Consider the following 22,256-nt stretch of genomic DNA (forward strand, 5'->3'; position numbering starts at 1 on the left):
AAGCATTTCAGAATTATTCCATAAAATATCACTGCCATTCCTAACTCTGTGAAATTTATTCCTTTGAGATTCTGGCCTAACTCACTTGGGGAGCTGCCTGTTTTTACAGCCCAACTACCAGGGATTTGAAACTCGCATTTCAATTTATCCCACGAACATTTACAAGCTTGAATAATTTCCTTGTACTCTGCGCTTCCAGAAAACACTTAAATAATTTTTTGAATTCTTTAGATTAAAAAGTTCAGCATAGTCTTTATGCGGTCAAGTTTTTGGAGCACATTTCAGGCACCTTTGTGCATTTCAGGCACCGCTGTAATAATCTCTAATTTTAGAAATGGAAAGCTTGAACAGCCCTTATGGAGGTACACAGCCCTTATGATGTGGCTTACTCAGCAACATCAGAATGGCACCGAAATCAAAACCAGATCTTAGCACAGCAGAGCCTAGAAACTCTTCTGGTCACCCTGCCTGTCCTAGAAGAATTAGTGTCACCACTCACCCCTGACAGATTAGTGGGGCTCATGAAAGTACAGTCCAGATGGCATAGATGCTAATGGTTTCTTGCTGCAGCAGACTGCCCACTAACCAGTGTTGATTATTCCTCTGTATCAGGCTATTTGTAATTATAAAAAGAGCACAATCTCTTTGTCCTACATGACCGAACACAGTTGTAACATTATCCTGAAATGCTGCCTATAAGTTTTTGGCAGGATTAGTTGTATTCTCCTCATATGCACAGCATGCTATCTAGTAATCAGTGTTCTAATCCCTGTCCCTCAAGCTCTGCTGGTTGCATCACCCACACTAGCCTCGGGGCAACTTATCCCATCCAGATGTTTGCATAGCAACCTCCATAAATTGCAGTGCTGGTTTTTGCAGACACCGCAGAGCAGATGTAGCTTCTGCTTTGCGGTGTCTGCAAAAAAACACCACCCAGAAATGGGTGTGATGCGCATGTCCCTTAAAATATTGTCTGTTAACTGAACATAGGTTGCTTGATCCAAGCAACTACTCTTTGTGGGTCTGTTTTGTGAAGTGGATTCCCCCCCCCCACACACACCTTTTAGGGAGTGATTGGGGGAAAGGTTGCCTATTTTTCTTTCTGATGTCTCCTTATGTATTTCTATATTCACTTTGTCTAGTAAAAGGAGGGCGAGAAGACAACTAGAAAACCCAGAATGTTATTTTTCTCACACCACCTGCTCAGCTTCTCAGTGCCTACCTGTCAATCACCTGACATTATAATATCACCAGGTGAAATGTTCTCCTTTGCCTGCACAATTTGAAATCAAACCACAATAGCATAGGCAGGGAGTTTTGCAGGTGTCAATGACCAGTGTTTCTTGAACTCACCAGCTGCGGATGGACTACAACTCCCATCAACCTTGACTAGCTAGCTAGCTAGGTCCTGCTAGCTACGGATGATGGGGTTTGTAGTCCAACCACAGCTGAGGACTCAAGCTTGAGAAACACTGCTCCAAACCCTGCTTTTGACAGGTAGCCACATCCTTTCCTGCCTCATGCTTGGCACCATATATGTAGCATGACTTGAGCAAGTGAACAGGCCTGCCAGGTCTACAAGTTAGATCAGTGGGCCAGAGGTACCCCACCACTGTCTGAGGCTGAGAAAAATGCAGTGGTTTGTCTACTCTGCTTGGAACAATTTGCAGCCAGTGGCCCAAGTGGGGTTGCAGTTTTGGTTGTAAAATCCAAATGGCACTAGTTGTGATTAACTGAACACAATTGTTATGCATGATATTTATGCATAGAGAATTCGGAGACACAAACTCTAGCATAATGGAAGCCTTGTGTGTATGTGCATGTGTGCAGACACACAGATATGTCACAACAGGGGAAATGTGCCCTTTACATCAATTGTAAAATTGCAAGTGGGAAAACAACAGTTATGAAGAGATCCAGTTATGCAGAGAGTATCAAGTTACCCCGACATAAATTATATGAGCAGCGATGAAATCTTAGGAGAAGAGTGTGCCAGGGAAAAAAGCCATTAAAATAAAAGATGCGTGAATGACCTAATGCTCTTGGGGATGGTTAACAAGACAAAGGCCCAACTAGCTCCAGGTCACTGATTAGAAACAGATTCCAGGCACATGCAGACAGGATGTTTTTACATTTCTGTCAGTTGCTAACATACACAATATGAAATATATGAGTGCTCTCAATACAGTTTGAGCCTTTGCTATATGTTTCAGCAGAAGGGTCTGCAGCTAAGAGAACAGGAGAAGAGAATTACACAGAACTGGGATAAGGAGCATTGTTAAATCAGGTTTGGAAAAAGCACATAAATCATACTCATTTTATTTCTATATAGCTTCGTATTTCTAAGAAAAAATATCAAAGCATTTTAAAACACATTAAAACATCAAATAAAACAATCCAAGACAAAACATTCCTGTTTTGGTATTTTTGGTAGCTCACCAGGGCCAATTAACATATCACGCAGGATATTTTGATTTTGTGTCATAATTGTCTGTATTTTTACTTTAAAGCAGCCTCCAAAGTTACTATTAGCACCAAAGGGGTAGGGATATGGATGCAGGATCCCCCTACAGCTCCTTTTAAGTAAAAAGACAAATCACCAGAAGGTCTAATCATTGATCTCACGTGTAATAAGTAGTTTGCCCCTGAACTGTCTACCCTGGGTTTGATTCTGGATCTGGTATAAATCTACATCCCTCTTACCTCTGCATAATCAGCCACTAGAAGGAGCTCCACGTATTTCATAGACTGTTGGTCATCCCTTTTCACCTATGGTGACAAAAGTACACATCCCAAACTGTTTCATGAAGCTCTTTAAAATTCAAAAAACACTTTTATTAAAATGTACTCGTTTTGTCAGGTTCAAAAATGTCACATATACTGACATAATTAGAAACTGTTTGTAGTCCTCATAATTTCAAGAGAAAACCCCACCTCTTCAGCTCAGATTTGAGGGCAGTATAGGTGGCATGTGGGCAAAGAAGAGGAAGGAGAAGTTCTGTTATGGATTCTCAGCTTAGACTTCATTTTCCTGGGGGGGACCTAAGGCAAATTACTGTTTTTTTAGCCTCAGTCCTTCATCTGTAATCTAGGAATAATGATGTGGCCTTTTTTATACTGCTGTTCCCATGATTATTGAGATAATACAAGTGAAGTACTTTAAAGCATGAATCATCGTTTTCCTTAAAGCTTTCAAAACAGATGTCTTCTGGGATGCAACGGAATAATTCAGAAGTACTAACCCTGCGATAACTGGACCCGGCTGGGCTTGTCAACTCTCCAAGCCAATCCATAGCCTTTGATCCTGAATGCTGGTTTCCACAGGTACCCCTGGCAACCTTGAGATGTTCAGACCTGTAGATCAAGTGTTGCTCTTGGTTATGAGGCAGTGGTTCCAAGATATAACTGAGGTTGTTGCTTAGGATTATAAGGCCACTGGAAGACAAAATCAATAAAGCAGAAGTTATGGAAGGCAAGTATTGACACTTCATTATTTCTCTGGGATTGCTCAGTCGCTAAAGCATCTTAATCTTAATCTCAGGGTCATGGGTTTGAGCCTCATGTTGGGCAAAAGATTCATGCATTTGCAGGAAGTTGCACTAGATGTCCTTCATGGTCTCTTCCAACTCAGTGATTCTTATAATACAAACCCATAACCACCTAGCTTGGTGTATGTTGTGCAGACAACAACAACAACAAGATCACGGAAGGGTAAGAGAACACGTGGGGTCATATTCTGCGCTAGCAGAAGCCAGCACTAGGATACCTTATTATTAATACTCTGGGCACTTATTTTCAGTAAATGGGCTTTAGTTGCGATCACTTCAACTACAAATTACAGAAAGGCCTGTTTTCAACAAAGGAAACTAGTATTGTTTCATGAGAATTGCCTACATAAAATTGGGTATTTTTGCTCCCCCAGTTATTATTTATGCAGAATGACTGGGAACAATTTCTCAAATGAGATTGTTTTGAGTGCATTGTACCAAGGAAGAAGTGTTTGGCCTTAGAGATAGTTACACCCTTCCCCACCTGCTCACTTCCCCCCTTGAGAAGTACAAACATATGCAAGTGCTTAGCTTCTGTATTCCTCCAGTAATTCTGAAAGGACTTAGAACAACATGAAGGATACTGGCCAGCACATGGACCAACTCTACTGTAAATGAAAAATGAGGTTTCAGATGTTAATTTTGCAGCCAGGGATAAAGTACCGGAAAATGGGGGGGGGGGGTGAAAGTAGGCCAGCATGCACCTGCGATGCTTCCTATTTTGTGTGGGCTCTGTGTATTATGTCAGCCATAAATGGCCAGGATTTGCTTTGTTTACACTACTGGACAGTTTGTTTACATTAAAGTGACTTGAGGTCATTGAGGGATTTGGGGGGGGGGGGGGATAAAAATTGGCCAAAACTGTTTCCTGGCTGGATGGCAGCCCAGCTTTCAAATGGCTTTGAATAAAGGTGACCAAAAGGAAACCACGTCCTGTTTATAAAAATAATCTCTTTAATTTGTCATTTCAGGAGGTCAAATCATCTCACGTGGAATAAATATGTGCGTATCTGTACAACAGACTTGTGGCTAACATGGGATGTTATAGAATTCTGTTCTTGTGAGGGCTAAATGGAAGAGAACAGCTTTTCGGAAGATGCATGTATGTCAAAATTGCTATAAAATGCTAGCACTGAAAGGGAGAAATTCAGAATAATCTGTTGAGATAAAGAGATAAGATTCTAAGAAGGCAGGAAAGCAAGCATGCGGTGGAAACTGAAGATACTGAAATGAGTCTATTGATGATGAGATTTTATGTAAGATAGAATTCAGAGGAATAGAATCTTGAGTACCTAATGAACATTTCTTCCTATGGTGCCTGGAGACGAAAATCTTAAGCAGATAACCTCCTTTTGAATGTACATATCTGGGGATCCCTCATTGATGTCATTTGTCATTTCGGTATAGTTCAGTTGGTACAGCATGAGACTCTTAAATCTCAGGGTCATAGGTTTGAGCCCTATGTTGAACAGAAGATTCCTGCACTGCAGAGAGTTGGACTAGATGACTCTTGTGGTCCCTTCCAACCCTACAATTATGTGGGGATTCTAAGTTTGAGCTGGGGCAACATAAGAACTGTTCTTGTGGCTTAGATTAGGGCATGGTCTTGCTGAAGCTACACAGGTCTAGGTGTGGTCAGTGTTTGGATGGGAGACCACTTAGGAACCACATGTCTGCTGCACAGGGTTCCATTGTAGGAAAAGAGGAGGATATAAGTGCAATAAATAAACAAATCAAATCTACCATTCTGTTACCAACAGTGTAGCTCAGTAGTCCAAGTCCAGTTCAAGTTGCTTCATTGATCATGTTGTTCAGATGCCTGATTATCATCTTCCAAAGCAACTACTCTATTCTGAACTTAAAATTGGAAAGCGTAATGCTGGTGGTCAACAAAAAAGGTTGAAAGACTCTCTCAAGGCAAATCTTAAAAATAATGAAGTATAAACACTGACAATTGGGAAACACTGGCCTGTGAACACTCCAGTTGGAGAACAGCCTTTACCAAAGGTGTCATGGGCTTTGAAGAAACACAAACTCAGGATGAAACGGAGAAATGTGTTAAGAGGAAGGCACACTTGGCAAATCCTCACCGTGATCAACTCCTGCCTGAAAACCTATGCCCCCACAGGGGAAGGATGTGTAGAACCAGAATTGGCCTCCACAGTCACTTACAGACTCACTGTTAAGACTGTGTTCATGGATGGGTAACAGCTGCCATAGTTAATACCCATTAACATCTGTCACCATTCCTCCATGTATGGCTTAAAAATAACTAATGAATGGCTTAAAAAAAAATGTCATTGTCATATCGTCTGATAGGGAATTACAAGACTATCAGAATGTCCCTGTGATCCCAGAGAACTAATCTTACTTGAGATTCTGTAAGGATGAGCTTGACCTTACCGTAGACCATTGCATATGCTGAGTGCCACACTTGAGTCTTCTACCTCTCTCACAGTACCATGGTAAAAGCAATGATCCTGGAAGGACAGAACAAAGACTGTCAAGGTATTATTCTGTAAATTTATTCTTCCTCCTCAACCCCCCTTGATGGTTGATGCAAGAAGAGGATGGCAAAATGTATAGATTCCTCTCCACCTGCTCCCCAAAATACCCTGCATATGAGAAGTCCATAGTTCATATGCTTTTTTTCCTTTATTGTCAATGAAACCTAAGGTGCTTTGAAACCCCAAGAAGGGTAGATGTGACTAAAGCACATGGTTTGAGTATAAACGCATTGTCATTTCCATCTGGCAATGTACATGTACTATTTGGGGGAAAACAACTATACATTCAAGTCTCCTTTTCTTTAGGTATATTCCACCACTGTAAGCAGCTCGTCTGGTGTAACAGTTAAAATGCTGAGACTAGGACTCAGAAGGCCCAATTTCAAATCTCTGCAAAACTCATTGAGTGACCTTGGGCTTGTCACTATCTCTACAGTTTGCTGTGAGGAAAGAATGGAGGCAAGTACCTTGTATGTTGTCTTTAGCCTCTTGGAAGAAAGGTGGAATATAAATGTAACAGATAAATGAAATGTTCCTATTCTATAATCTCATAAAGAAATATTCAGCTGTGAATAAAGTACAGATCAGTTACTCATAACCTCTCAGTTTGGCATAATACTATTGAGTCCTGCAGTATTATTGAATGTAATTCCTTTGAAAGCCTGCCTAAAGGCCAGATCCAAAGCACACTGAAATCAATATGAACTTTACTGCTCACTCCAAATGGTTCCCGGAGCATTGTTACTTTTCAGATCTTTAAAACACCCACATGGCATGAAGTGATAAAGCCCTATTGTAGCAGGTTCCTGTCATTACAAATGGCAAGAAAAATGTGCTTTACAACCCAATTGCCAATAAAATTCCACCACAGTAATCTTTCTTATGAAACTTTAAGCCTAGAGGAAGGGAAGAGGAAGCAGCATCAAGAAGGATGAGCTCATAGACATGAGCTTTTTCATTTTTAAATCATCTAATTAGCAATATGAATTTTTGCACTGTTTCGGTGAAGTGCCAGCCAGTCAAAGCATTTCCACTCAGTTAATTCATGAAGAAGGTCCTGCTGGATATGAGCCAGCTGGCAAGGGCTAGCTTTGCAGTGAACTGAGAATATAACCAACGTTCAGATCCCTCTTAGCAGAGGACAAGAGCAGAGTGGCCAGCTCATGGATATCCAGTTTTAGATTCAATAGGACTTCTTGAGAAGAAGTGTGACCTGCCATGGTGGAACAAGAGCCAACAAGAGCCAATCCAGTTTGTATCGTATGGCCCAGTTCACACATCATAGCAAACCATAGTTAACAGGAGAAACCAACTACAACCTACAGTTGTTATCTCCATTCACTATTCCCTCTAGTCAGCTAGGCTCCCTGGGGTGGGGACTCTGCGGCTGGGCACACAATACTTACTGTGTTGTTCAAAGTCACAGTGTGGGGAGTTCCGCTCTTAGTATAATGAGTTTCTGTATAGCCTGGTGCAAAGAGGTGCCTGCCAGCAACAAAGGAGAGACAAAAGAGAGCAGGAAAGAATTATATTTTGCATGTCACTGCCTAAACTGTCCACCTTTGTGAAATCTTCCTATCATACATCATTAAAGGCTTACACCAATATCTGGAAAGGAGGAAGGGAAAGGAGATTGTTAGCCGCTTTGAGACTCCTGAAGGGGAGTGAAAGGCGGGATATCAAATCCAAACTCTTCTTCTTCATCATCTTACAAAAGCTTTTTTTTAAAAAAACAACAACAACATTGTCATGTGGCCTTTGGGCCTGCCAAAGTTGTATGTAGAAAATAGAAATCTTTAAAATAAATAAAAGTACAGAATCTTCTTTTTAAGAAGATCAGACCTAGCCATTCTTAAGGAAATCAGCCCTGAGTGCTCACTGGAAGGACAGATTCTGAAGCTGAGGCGCCAATACTTTGGCCACCTCATGAGAAGAGAAGACTCCCTGGAAAAGACCCTGATGCTGGGAAAGATGGAGGGCACAAGGAGAAGGGGACGACAGAGGACGAGATGGTTGGACAGTGTTCTCAAAGCTACCAGCATGAGTCTGACCAAACTGTGGGAGGCAGTGGAAGACAGGAGTGCCTGGCGTGCTCTGGTCCATGGGGTCATGAAGAGTCGGAAACGACTAAACAACAACAACAACAAATCTTCTTTTGGGTCTGTACAATATATTGTTGGAGATGCAGCTGGCATGGCAGAGTGGAGTGGAGGTGGCATTGTTCACCTTGCTTCCCAGTGTGGAGGTTGCTGCTGGTAACCGAGAGGGAGAGGAGAGGTGGGGCAGAGGTTGGTGCTGTGCAAGCACAGCAGCAGAGATAATCCAGCGCATTTGCAGTGCGCTGACCTCCCCACTGACTTGCCCTTTTCCTTCTTGGGTATTGGCAGTGAGTTCCATGTTGGGAAGCCAAGTGGGCAGTGCTGTCTTGTTCCGCTGGACACCACTCTGTTGCTAAAATAACCCGCAATGTGCACCATCAAGCTGAGTAAAATATACAAATGCAACTAGAGGAAAGATAGGCTTTTTGAGGCTTTGCAGGAAGTCTGGTATTCACCGACAAATGGCCCCTGGCACTTCACCATGATCTGTGAGTCATCAGGAGAGATAAAGGAAAATGCATCTCTTTTCTTCGCTCCCTTCAGAAGGATCATCATTTAAACCCCTGCATCATTTAAGTTAACTTCAAAAGTTGTATTGCTCACTGTCTGGCCTAGGGTAAGCTGTTAGCTCTTAGCTGCATGTATTTCACAGAAGGTTACGATATTAAAAGTACCTCTGTATACTGAATGTGCTCTAGAGATAAATAAAGCCAACTAATGCTAATATGGCAACCTTTTATCATTACTGTACTCCAGCAAAATTAATTTGGCTTCCCTGGCCTTCTTTGCTGATACATAACACTAAGCCTTGCAACTGCAGACTACAGATAACCACAATAAAACAAAAACCCTAAACAAAAAATACTGCAAAGTAAGCTCTCTATTATCTCCTATGTTGTCATGGTCTGGAAAGCAAGAAACAATTATTTTCACCACCCAAACTGTATTAGCTTCCAGGAAACTGACATAAGCAATATGCTCAGATCAAGGAATGGCCTTAGGAGAGGCTGTGCCAAACTTGCTTCAGGTGTGGTAAACCCAGATGAGGCTAAATAATAATAATAATTAAAGTAGTGACTCCTGGAAGCCCCTCACAGATATGCAAAGGGTTTGACCAGTGTAATATCTTCCAAGTTGTCAGTTCAATTGCACACATGAAACTATAACTAAAAACATGGAAGTCACATGGAATTTTAGAATTTGAATGGAGTAGTACTTTTTTGTTTGCTAATCAGTTTCATCAGGGGACATTCTAGCATTCTAATATTATGAGAGGAGACAAAATCCCATTTACCCACTTTCCCCATTCTGTTTATAATTTTTGTGACAATTTATCCCATTTAGTTTCTCTCTCTCTCTCTCTCTCTCTCTCTCTCTCTCTCTCTCTCACACACACACACACACACACACACACACACACACACACAAATGTATATATCCTGGTTCTTAAGTCTGGGCTGAGACCAAGAATATGAAAGTATATTTGAGCAATATATCTGTAGTACAGACTGAAACAAAATGGTCATTCCCTCTGACAGGAGAATCTGGTAATTGTAGTTCTGTGAGGATGAGGGAGGGGAAGATGGATCTCTAAACAGAATTTTCAGCCTTACCAAACAACAATATCCAAGTTTTTTGGGTGGATGCTGATAACAAACTGGTATAAAACACAAATACTTGTAGGTATATCCAAAGTCAAAGATAAGAGCATGTGATAACTGACACACCGATAACCAAGGCCAGCTGACATCAGCTGAGAGCTTGAGTATGACCATTTTGTCCTAATAGGCAATGAATTGTCAGGGGAGCTATAAAATCATTGCTCTTTCATGAACTGGCATATGCAGATCACCATTCATCCAAATCACAACTCCAAGTTACCTAAGTTACCCATACATATAACACTGTACCCCTATGCCTGTTCACTTGAACTTCATTTTTCTTGAAAATCTTTCATCTCCTCCCATCTTTGGACATCTGATTAAAAGAGGATAGATTCAAAGCTACTGAGTTATGACTTGCACCTTGGCATATGTACGATGACACTAAGGGCACTATAAGCTCAATGGATATTGTTTATACATTCCCTGAATTGTGTGTCTCTCACTCCATTTCCCCTTATTGTTTCCCAACCTATGATGCCATTCTTTAGACTACAAAAGAAACAGGAAATTTTGGGGTTATTTACACCGAGCAAACAAAACCCAACCATCTGAGTTTTGCCCTACTAATGCAAACTTAATATTATTGTGGTCAAGGCTAACTCCGGAGGGTGGGTATTTACCAGGGCCCCAAGATCAACTGAGATCCCATCGCTCTAAAAGTCCTGCCATTTCCACTTTACACGGTATATTCCAAGAAGATCAGGTGCAACTTAATAGAACTGTTATGTCCCACTAGGGGATTGGGGCACAGCCACCATGGTGGAGGAGCAGGACATGTTGAGCACTCAACAGTGGCAAGTGCTGGGCAGTGAGTGCCAAGCCACAGCAAGTGGCAGGCGCCCAGTGGCAAGGTGGGGGCCGGGCACAGTGAGGGCAGTGGTTTTGCCTCAAGCAGCAAAATGACCCAGCCTGGCCCTGAGTGTGAATCTTACTCTAGAGAAGTCAAAATACAAGTAATCACGTGGTATTTTTATTTTTAAAAAGTCAGGATTAAAATATTCAAAATGAAAATTTTCAGTTACTGTAACTTGCTGGTTTCCATTTTTTGTCAGCCTACCACACAAATGTCAGTAAATGCTAAATGTGTCATGCTGTGGTTAACGAGTATGGGCAAGATGCGAAGTACAAATGTGACCAGCATGTGACAAATTAGGCTAAGTCCTGAAACAAGACAAGTCACAGATTCTAATTTTTCCTATGGGTAGAGGCCAGCACAACAGCTTTTACATCAGGAATTTAAGAGGAGGGAAAGCACATGGGGCAGTCAAGGAGCCCTACCTGTGTACTCCCCACCTCCAGAGGTCATCCTACTGTCTGGAACATATGTTGTTTTGAGATTATTTGCAATCCCTATATTTTTTGAAAAAACAAAAACAGACCTTTCTAATTCTTATGTTCTTATTGTCAAACCCATGGACCCAAAATAAGCAGGGTTAAGCTAACTTAATGGCTATGAGCCACACCATTTCATGATTATGAATACAAAAATAAAACATCTTTAATTGGACACTAAACAAATGCCTGGCAGGGATCTACAGTTAAATCCAGCATAAAATAAAACCAAACATTGAAATGGCGATCTAACACATGAGCAGCAATGTAATTCTGAGGTCATTTGGCCAACTTTTTGCATGTGTTATTATTTATTTGAAAGAGGAAGGTCTGGTTTCTGCATTGCTCACCAATATGTTCATATCCCAAACAGCTGTGGTAAACATTTTTCTTTGTGCGCTATAAGTTACACACACACACACACACACACACACACACACACACACACACAAGATTGTGACATGGTTCAGATGTTGGCACTAAGCCAAATCATGGCTTAGCCTGAATGAGCACCAGTAAAAACTGCAGCCACATTAGTGCTGTTCTCGTGAGACCCAACACTATTCCATAGGTTTGTATAGCATTACATATGAACCTGGGCTCATGGTTTATCTCACTCCAAACTATTCATTCTAACTTTTGCTCATTGAATAGTGGTTGGTTTATTATTTCTCAGAGGTTATTGTTCTGGTTCTTTAAACAAATATTTAGTAGAGATTTGGACTGACTTTTATGTACAACAGGTCTCTGAGGTCCATGTTTTAGATGAAGGCGCAGTTCTGAAAATGCCTAAATAAATAAATGTCTTTTTGTCACCCCTGCTAAAACAGGAGTGGGGAACTGCCAACCCCTGGACTGGATGCAGGTCCCAGTGCCTTTCTGCCATGACCTCTCTTCTTTAGCCCTGCTCCATCCTCTTCTGTACCATCCCCTTGCCCAGTGATGACTTCCCAACTTGTTGGGTTTTCATGCTGGTCAGGAAGAAGGAGAAGCTTCTTTTCTTTCCACCCACCACAGAACCAAAGCAAGAGGAGGGCACAGAGGACAAAAGAGAGAAAAAGAGGTGGGGAGGGAGAGATGGGTGCCTCTGCCCACTTTTGGCTTTGGTCCCACCTGCCACCAGGTAGACACACCACCAATATGGATCCCCCAAGAAATCACTCCCAAGCGACTCACAACACACAAAACACTTCCTCATTACCTCTGCTATTAAAACTCACATATGCATTTACTGCAGACCTTAGGCACTTCCAGTATACTGTACAGAAATGGCTCTAAGTTTCTCTTGTGATAAAGTAATATGAGCCACTTGGTTCAGATTCTCTGCCTCCCCCCCCCCAAAAAAAAAAATACTTTTTGTTTCTTTCCTGTCAAAGGGATGAAAATCACTAAGTGGTTCTGCTGACTAATATGACAGTTATTATTTTTCCAGCATCACAGGCAATGGCCCTAAAGAAGAATACAAGTTAACTATGACAGTGAATGTCGCGAAAAATCAGCCAGATCCAGACTACCTGGCAGGAAAGCAGTGTCAGGACCATAGGCTCTATTCTCTAACAAAGACTGACCAGTCAGTGATTTCAAAAAGTGGTTTGTGCATCAGCCCAACCCTGTTGCAGGGGGCTGATAGTATTTTGCCAGCTGTTGGCTTCAATCTCATATTCTATCTGCAGTGCTTCAGAAAGGAAGCTGCTTCTGCTGATAAGATTAACAACAAAACTGGAACTGTTTTTCAAAGCTGATGTGATTTCAGAAATGGCTGGAGCACACACACACACAACCTGTTTTATATTGGTAATATGTGGAGGATTGCAGCCTTAACCCAGAAGAAAAAAATAACTGGCCCACATCTAGGCAGTGGAAAGCTGACCTTGATACACCCACATAGCATGCACCCAGTGTTTGCTTTGAAAGAATAACTTCTGTGGGTGCAGGCTGCTTGCTGCTGCCTGCAGTTTTGAATGTCCTCCTGCTGAAGTACAGATGCAGGCTGTATGTGGACAGCTGCTGCCAGTTTTCATTGAGCTGCAAACCTCAGGAGCAGGGTCAGATCCAAGGAGTGAGCAAGGGCCTGGCCCACAGCCACAATGTACAGATGTCTTAAAGTCTCGTTTCCAGCCCCATTCAGAGCCCTCTTGGCTCGGCTCGGCTCTGTCAATGATACCATTGTTCCTAACAAATCCTCCATCTTAACACCATGGGGCAGATCAGCGAAAGTGCCTGCAGTGAAGAGGCTTCTATTTTGTGGTATAGGGTGGGGAGTGTCAAATATTTTATGTATGAGGCAGATGGAAATTAGGTTAGAAAAGAGCATTGTGTCATCCGAATGGCAACAAGGGAACAGAGGCACACACATTGCAGCTCCCTTGTCGCGTGGCTCTTCTGGAGATTTCATCAGTCTGAAGCCTCCACCAGAATGGAGAGATAAATCCATACTTTCCAACATGCCTCCATGGCATCATAGAACCATAGTTGGAAGGGACCATGAGGATCATCTGGTCCAATCCCCTCCAGTGCATGAGTCTTCCACCCAAGGTGGAGCTCAAACCCACAGCCCTGAGATTAAGAGTCCTATGCTCTACAGACTGAGCTATCCCTCATGGTCAGAGGGATGCAAGGACTGAGGAAGGGAAAGGCACATTCCCTCAGCACCATCCCAGAATATTTTTATGCCTAAAGAACAACTCAAATGGTGTCCCCTCTGCATGGGCTTCCTTGGCATCTGCACCATTCATACACCCATCCTTGACTTCATCATTTTGCTCTCATCGGAGAAAGCTGTTTCACCCCACCATAAGAGCTATCCTACCTCTGGTTCCAAGAGACGAACAAAAAGTACAGAAGAACATAACCATAGTTCAACGGTAGAGCATCCTTTGTGCTCTACCACCCCAGAGAGCCCCAAATTCAATCCTCAGGATCTCCAGGCAAGACTGGGAATGTTCTTGGCTTGAAACCTTGGAGAGCTGCTACCAATCAGTGTGGATAATATTAAGATAGATGGACCATTGATCTGACGTGGTATAAGGTAGGCTCCTATTTTCCTATGTGTTCAAAGTCCAAAGAGAGAAATAAAAGATGAAATTCCAATGAACAGAAACTAAGAGATACAAAATACTGCATGCCTTGCTTTCATTCACACTAGATGATGTCAGTCAGCACTGGCTAGGTCTTCAACCTAAGACAGAAGCATAGCTATACTTTAAAGAAATCCAACAATACAGATTAATGAGTAAATGGGGACAATTTCAAATCAGGAAAGAGAAAGTACAGCTCAAGAGAGAAAAACTGATAAGATTGACAACATCAGCCTCACTGAAAAACTATGAGCAGCTTCCAGGGGAAGAGAAAGGAAACGGAAGCAGGTGAGAATTGAAATATACAAAAGCACAAACAAACAAACAAATAAACAAACGGTTTTGAGTTTTCAGAATTCAAGGGTCTGGATTAATTTGAGAAATTTACCTTCAATCTAATGTAAAACTTTTGAACAATAGGGACTGTTGCTGCAGATGATACTGTATATTCATAGTTTTCACAGCAACAGAAACAAAGTATTATAAGCGTATGTGAAAGGGTAATTGATGGCTTGGCTTGTTAGCCCATTGGATAAATGGAATAAGCAAGTGAATGGAACAGCTCAGGAGCTTCCTCCACCTCAGTAATTCCTGACAATGGCTATTTATTATTATGACATCATCAAACTGGGAATGTGTCCATGTCCTTTGCACTTACAAACATCTATATATTTATACTGGGAGAGCACCTGGGAACCCTGTATATGTAGTGTTGAGTCCCATGATGGAAAAAAGATGGATTGGCCCTTTATGATAGTGGTTGCAGAAAAAGTTATGGAGCATAAGAGACAACATAGAGAGGTCAAATCTAAGACATCATTCTCTATTATTTGGTTTCCATTTGTCAAACTTGTTTTGCAGAGAGGGTGCATTGCAGTAATCCAGCCTTGAGGTTACCAATGCATGGTCTACAGCAGTCAGGCTATCCATATTATGTGTAAGATTTCAGTGACAATAGAATTTTGTACCAGTGGATCAACATCCTTCTGGATAAAGGGATAAATGTAAATAACAAATCCTGACAACAAACTGCGTGAAAAGAACAATAGTGACTTTGAAAAAGAATGGGAACCCTTTACAATAAATTTGCAGAAACAACAGAAGGAAATTGTCTCGCTGGCAGGATTTAAATAAACATTTACCGTATTTTTCGCACTATAGGACGCACTTTTTCCCCTCCAAAAATGAAGGGGAAATGTGTGTGCGTCCTATGGTGCGAATGCAGGCTTTTGCTGAAGCCTGGAGAGCGAGAGGGGTCCGTGCGCACCGACCCCTCTCGCTCTCCAGGCTTCAGGAAGCTATCCCAAGTCTTGCAAGCCCGGCGGGATGTCCCGCGGGCTCGCAAGGCTTGCGGGCAGCAGCCTGCACCCAAAAGCTGGGGACAGCGGGGAGGCGCAGAGCCGCCACCCCGCTATTCCCCGACCTGATCTGGAGGCTGGCGGGGGGAGAAGCAAGCCTGCTTCTCCCCCCCCCCCCCAGCCCCACAAGCTCGGGGGATAGGGGGATGGCGAAGCGCCGCCATCCCGTTATTCCCCGACCTGATCTGGAGGCTGGGGGTGGGAGGAGCAAGCCTGCTTCTCCCCCCCCCCCAGCCTCACAACCTCCAGATCAGGTCGGGAAATAGCGGGATGGCGGCGCTCCGCCATCCCGCTATTCCCCGACCTGATCTGGAGGCTGGGGGTGAGAGAAGCAAGCCTGCTTCTCCCCCCCCCCACCATCCCCACAACCTCCAGATCAGGTCGGGGAATAGCGGGATGGCGGCGCTCCGCCATCCCGCTATTCCCCGACCTGATCTGGAGGCTGGGGGTGGGAGGAGCAAGCCTGCTTCTCCCCCCCCCCAGCCCCACAACTTCCAGATCAGGTCGGGGAATAGCGGGATGGCGGCGCTCCGCCATCCCGCTATTCCCCGACCTGATCTGGAGGCCGGGGGTGGGAGAAGCAAGCCTGCTTCTCCCCCCCCCAGCCCCACAACCTCCAGATCAGGTCGGGGAATAGCGGGATGGCGGCGCTCCGCCATCCCGCTATTCCCCGACCTGATCTGGAGGCTGGGGGTGGGAGGAGCAAGCCTGCTTCTCCCCCCCACCAGCCCCACAACCCCCAGGCTTCAGGAGAGCCCCACCGCCAGCCCCACAAGCTCAGGGGACAGCGGGAGAGGCGCAGCGCGCCCTTCCCGCTGTCCCCCGACTTGGCTAGAAGGCTGGCGGGGGGAGAAGCCTGCTCCTCCCCGTTGCCAGCCCCGCAAACTCGGGGGACAGCGGGAGAGGCGCAGCGCGCCTTTCCCGCTGTCCCCCGACTTGTCTAGAAGGCTGGCGGGGGGAGAAGCCTGCTCCTCCCCGTCGCCAGCCCCGCAAACTCGGGAGACAGCGGCAGGGGCGCAGCGCGCCCTTCCCGCTGTCCCCCGACTTGGTTAGAAGGCTGGCCCAGCCCCGCAAACTCGGGGGACAGCGGGAGAGGCGCAGCGCGCCATCCCGCTGTCTCCCGACATGGTTTGGAGGCTGGCGGAAGGCTTCCTCCTCCCCCAGCCCCGCAAGCTCCCAGAGCGATGCCAAAGCTGCGCGCAGCTTCGGCATGGCTCTGGGTCCCGTTCTGGGGGAGGGGGAAGCTCGGGCTTCCCCGCCCCAGCCCCGCGCCTGGCGGGGGGGGGGAATAAATTTTTTTGCCTTTATTTCCCCCCCCAAATCTAGGTGCGTCCTATGGACCGGTGCGTCCAATAGTCCGAAAAATACGGTACAATTTTAAAACAAAAAAATTGCTTCCAGTAGCACCTTAAAGACCAACTAAGTTAGTTCTTGGTATGAGCTTTCGTGTGCATGCACACTTCTTCAGATACACACGAAAGCTCATACCAAGAACTAACTTAGTTGGTCTTTAAGGTGCTACTGGAAGGATTTTGTTTTGTTTTGACTATGGCAGACCAACACGGCTACCTATCTGTAACTGTATTTACAATTTTATTTACAGAGAACAAGTAGTACAACAATGTAATAACATAGTATTGTAAATAATCAGCAGAATGTATCATCTGATGTAATAAACCAGAAATGGTAGTTGAGGGAAGTCAATGGGGGGGGGGGGGGATTGGAAAATGTATGTTCAGCAATGATATTGGATATTTGTTTTAAGAAAAGAAAATTAATAAAAATTATTTTTTAAAAACTGTAAATAAAAAATCCTGGACTCTTCATCTTAGTGATCTGAACAAGTTGGAGCAGCATTTTTGTTTAAGAATAATGTATTTGTCTTAAGTTAACCATATCCTTTCCTCAATAGACTGCTGCCATTAATAATAATAATAATAATAATAATAATAATAATAATAATAATAGGTGCATACAAGTATGACAGTCAAAATCCAATATCAATTCATTGAATTTGACAGGGGTATGTCAAAATGAGGTCAAAATCACATGTGCCAAAGCCCACTGACAGCAAATTCTTAATATGAAACAATAAACCTGCCCAAATGGCTTGCCAAGAATACTTGGAAGTAGAGGAAGGATTTATTTCTCAGCGATGCTTTATACACTGTTGGATTAGGACCCAAATCCCAGTTCCTACACTGCTGTGATTCCTTTTGGCTGCAGTACAAATGCCTTCAAGTGAGTGATAATTTGACTTTGCTCTGCCGCATTACTCCAATAACATGAAATCACCATTTGTTATGAAAAACAAAACCATCCCACCCATGCAGTATATGCCAGTAATGAACTGCTTTTTAAATTCCAGAATCACATGGGATTGGAAATGTTCAAATTCTGTAAAATAATTAAAGCTTGAGGTTTTTAGTTGGCTTATGAACTTTGGGAGTTACATATCACACTTTCTTCATAAGTTCTCTTGGGACTCAAGTCAGCAATATAATGCAAGCCAGCAGCCCTTGGATGAATTGTTCAGGATTCTCTTCTTCTTCTTTGCAAAAGGTTTAGTGTCATTTGCAAACACTTACCGTATTTTTTGTTCTATAAGACTCACTTTTTCCCTCCTAAAAAGTAAGGGGAAATGTGTGTGCGTCTTATGGAGCGAGTGCAGGCTGCGCAGCTATCCCAGAAGCCAGAACAGCAAGAGGGATTGCTGCTTTCACTGCGCAGCGATCCCTCTTGCTGTTCTGGCTTCTGAGATTCAGAATATTTTGTTTCTTGTTTTCCTCCTCCCAAAACTAGGTGTGTCTTATGGTCTGGTGCGTCTTATAGAGCGAAAAATACGGTATGTCTTTCCTCGGGTCAACCATGTTTCAGCCAAGCTGTCTCTAAGTGTCAGAACTGCCGGGGCGAGTTAACGCTGATGGGCAATGAGATGTGCCCCAAAGCATGCAAAGCCCAAAAGTCAAAGGGAAGCAAAAAGAAAATGTGTTCTTCTCACAACTTTTCTTTGTGGCATGTATAGATCCACAAGTTTTTAAAATAAGAAGGCATTTTCAAGTGGGGCTTAATGGGGTTCATAGTGCTGCTGATGCCAAAGGTTTGGGTTCTGCTTATATCATCTCTTCTGGAAAGTATTTCCTTCCTGGAGCATCTTATGCAGAGCTAAGCAGGTCTCCCCTCTTATAACCCCAAAGATTAAAGAACTGTAAAGCTGCAGAGTCCAACTGCTTGTACATCTTCCTATGAGATAAGCAAAATGAGGACAGGAGAGAAGGAAGCTTTCTTCCTGGCTGGGAAATTATGCAATGTTTAGAGTCAATGAAGAGATAACCTAGCTTCCTTGCCTAGCCCTCTGACAATGAAATCACCATTCCAAGAGGAAGATGAGCCAGAATCCCTCCCGGAGCGGGACCTGGCGTTCCAACCATTCAGAAACTCTTCATGAGACCTGCAGAAGAGGTCAAAGCCTTCTGTCATTTGTTCCCATTCATATCCTACGTGTGTAGGAAGTTACCAGCAAATCACAGTGTGTGTAGCGCCTATGCAAAATCCCACAGCAATCCTTCCTACGTAAAGCTGAAATAGGCAACAGCCACGTTTGTTTCCAGTTTTCTGTTTCCTTAAACAAGCACTGGAAAGGAAACCAGATAAGGCAGGAAATTATAATGGAAGTGACCGTGTATCCAGCAGCTCAGAATCTCAGGCAGTGGTGAGGGGATGGGGTCTTGTTAGCCCTGACACATGGAAACAGTACAGTGGATTTGTCAGTTTTGTTTTCCAAGGTACAGTAATTCTAGAATTAGATATTTGAGCTGGGCTGAGAGCCAGAGCATTTTCTGTGTCAACTAGCCAACGACTGCATGTCTTGGCTACCATCACAAGGAATTCTTCCCAGCCTGAATTATAAATGCCCTTTCTAAACAAACCTGTGCCAAGGTTCATTGCCGCCATTAAATGTCATGCCTTGCGTGTCGAGCAAAATGGAGCAAACCACACAGGTGACACAGGAAAGTTTTTAGATTACCAGTAACAAACTTCCATTCTAAAACAAGATCCTCACTAGCAGTAGAATATTTTCTTCTTCTTCAGTACAGCTTCTCTTCTAAAAATTACCCTCTTCATCCAAAGGGACAAGTTCTTAGGCATAGTCTTTTGTCATTAATTACTTATATGTTCATCACATTTTCAACCTTGCTATCTTCGGCCAAAGGGGAATTCTGTATTTCTTTCAAAAATGCACACAAAGTTTAAAACAAATCTGTTTACATGTGAGGTTCTTCCTGAACTATGGCCAATGTTATTCTTAGAACCTCTCTCCATCTATTTTGTTATCAATCTGCATTGGATTTTCTGCTTTGCAGCTGCAGAGCTTAAGCATCTCGACAGATCATTTAATAATCAATTGGGCTGCACCAGGTGTCTGGGAACCTATTCAGAGATAATAGCTAATAGAGTAACTTCCTGTGGAATTAGATAGAGCTTGAACCTCCTCAATCCCAGCTATAACCACCACCAAAACATAAATTGTTAGTTTCTAACATACTCAAAGTATCTTCAGATGTACTGAAACGAAGCTCAAGTATGTGTTAAACTTACTTCAAAACACTAATAGTGCAATACTACACAAACCTACTCGGAAATGAGCTCCATAATAAAATTAAGAACAACAACAAACCAATAACCCCCCTCCCACAACACATTTAAAAGGGCATTGATTAAAAACAAATAACCAGAAAAGAAAAGAAAAACATACTAGTATAAAAATTATACTGGCAAAGAACTAGTATTCTATGTTTGGAGCACTTGACGAAAGTCTCTACCAGTAGCCAAGTGAGGAGTTGTACTTATTACACATCACAGACAACTATGAGCCCTGTACATTTTCTCCTGCAGCCCCTTGCAAAGTTAAATGGGTCTGTGTTTAGAGGAATGAGGGGCCCAACTCAGGAAGTAAACACAATATATGTGTTCCGTTTTGCTAGCCTGTTGAGAGCAGGCCTTAGATGAAAATAGCACAGCATAGTTCCCAGGAGACACCTGGAAATTATGTCATCATGCTCAGAGTTAATCTACTGCTAATGTTTTGCTCAAGAGACTCTGCTTCTGCCAATTCTCTTCCACCACTCATAGCTTTCCCTTCACAGTTCCACACAATCCCCAAACACCAGAAATGTAAAAGCAACTGGACAAAAGTCCTGTTTCTGTTAGGCTGCAGACCCAAACCAATTCTTTGGAGCAGACAACAGATTTTTGCGTGTTCAGACCTTTAAACCTTCCCCTTAAATAAATTCAGACATGACTCAAATTTTGGTTTGTTTTTTGGCAGAATTTAGGCCACAACTTTATTGATTACAGCAAGTGAGTGGTTGCATAGGCTCTGCTTCGACTAGCTCCCTGCACCATTGCAGGTAGCGCTGACTCAGGGCACCAGCATAGGTCAGTCTAGGGTGAACACCTGGATAAGGGGAAAGCCGGGAACAGGCTATCTCCACCCCTCAAATGCCCCCCTGGACTCAGGTATGGGCACAACCCCTTCTCAGGGATTGATCAAACCATCAAGTCCCTGGATTCCTTTAACGGAATAACCTTCACATAGGGACGTCGAGACTGCTCTCCCATCCCTATCACCTGAACCAGAGCCTATCCGCAACCTTACAAGTTGTGATGATTTGCTACGTGGCAAGTGAAACCCAAATGGCACCAGCCAATCAGCCAAGTGGGGGAAATTCCTGCCGTGCCCCTGTCCCAACGACAGACGACACGCAACAGCATAGCAAAGTCAAGCGCAAAACCCTAAAAATAAGGAGAGGTGGGCGGGTGTTCCGATGCATGAGCCAAACGAGGAAGCTCTGGGTATATATAGGTATATATATGTCCCTTGATCCATTTAGCCTGCGTCCCATTGGCCTGATTAAACCCTGCATCAAGGGACCTACCAATTGGGTGTTGTGGCTATCATACCCACCCACAACACAGGGTTTGGTTGCCAGGTCTCACCGCAACATGTGCCCTCTTTAAGGGAGGACCCGATTTCTCAGTTAAAGGGCATGTTGTGCAGCTAAAGCCTGACTTCATAACAGAGTATATTGAATACATTTAACGGTACTCTAATCATTTCCCAAAAGCCAATGCAAGCATGCGGTTTCATGGTTTGTATTAGAAGCTGTGCCAAACAGAAATCTAGCATGTGTTTAGCAACGTATGATGTGCCAATTTCTCTTCCCCTATCTCGCCTTGGCTGTTGGAACATGTTTAGCAAGTAGCATTTCAGGGCGGGCTGACTGCTCTCAGAAGGTTCCAGTCTGGCCTATTAAGACAAAATCTTTTCTGGAGGGGTTGGGAAGGCCTGTAGACTTTTTAACAAAGGCCTGCCGCTGACTATTTGTAGGACTCGAGCTCTGCTTTCTTCACAGGACCAACATCAACTACAAAGGATTGAGAGCATCCTTGTGATTCTGTGTATCCATCAGCCCTGTGAACCCAGAAGTGCTTAAAGTGATTAAAGGCACTCAGTAAAATTAAAGTAGCAATAGTCTTTCTTTCCGAGGAATGGAATTCCTTCTGGGTAGCTGAATAATTAGATAGAAACAGAAAAACAGTTTCTCCAATAGTGGCATAAGCCACTATGGCCTACACTGGCATACCCTCCAAGATTTCTCCAATGTAAA

General features: G+C 43.4%; 1 protein-coding gene across 1 annotated transcript in view; it reads right to left on the bottom strand.

The window, feature by feature from the left end:
- Positions 1 to 22,256, bottom strand: part of ADAM19 (ADAM metallopeptidase domain 19) — a 53,273-nt gene that overhangs the window by 20,370 nt on the left and 10,647 nt on the right. Inside the window, exons 4-7 of the mRNA XM_077924627.1 lie at positions 7,462 to 7,540; positions 5,952 to 6,028; positions 3,243 to 3,435; positions 2,704 to 2,769 (exon numbers count right to left, since the gene is read on the bottom strand). Of these exons, the coding sequence (XP_077780753.1) occupies positions 2,704 to 2,769; positions 3,243 to 3,435; positions 5,952 to 6,028; positions 7,462 to 7,540 (415 nt within the window). The remainder of the gene's footprint in view (positions 1 to 2,703; positions 2,770 to 3,242; positions 3,436 to 5,951; positions 6,029 to 7,461; positions 7,541 to 22,256) is intronic.

This window comes from Podarcis muralis, chromosome 2 (assembly GCF_964188315.1).
Source record: "Podarcis muralis chromosome 2, rPodMur119.hap1.1, whole genome shotgun sequence".
Taxonomy (NCBI): Eukaryota; Metazoa; Chordata; class Lepidosauria; order Squamata; family Lacertidae; genus Podarcis; species Podarcis muralis.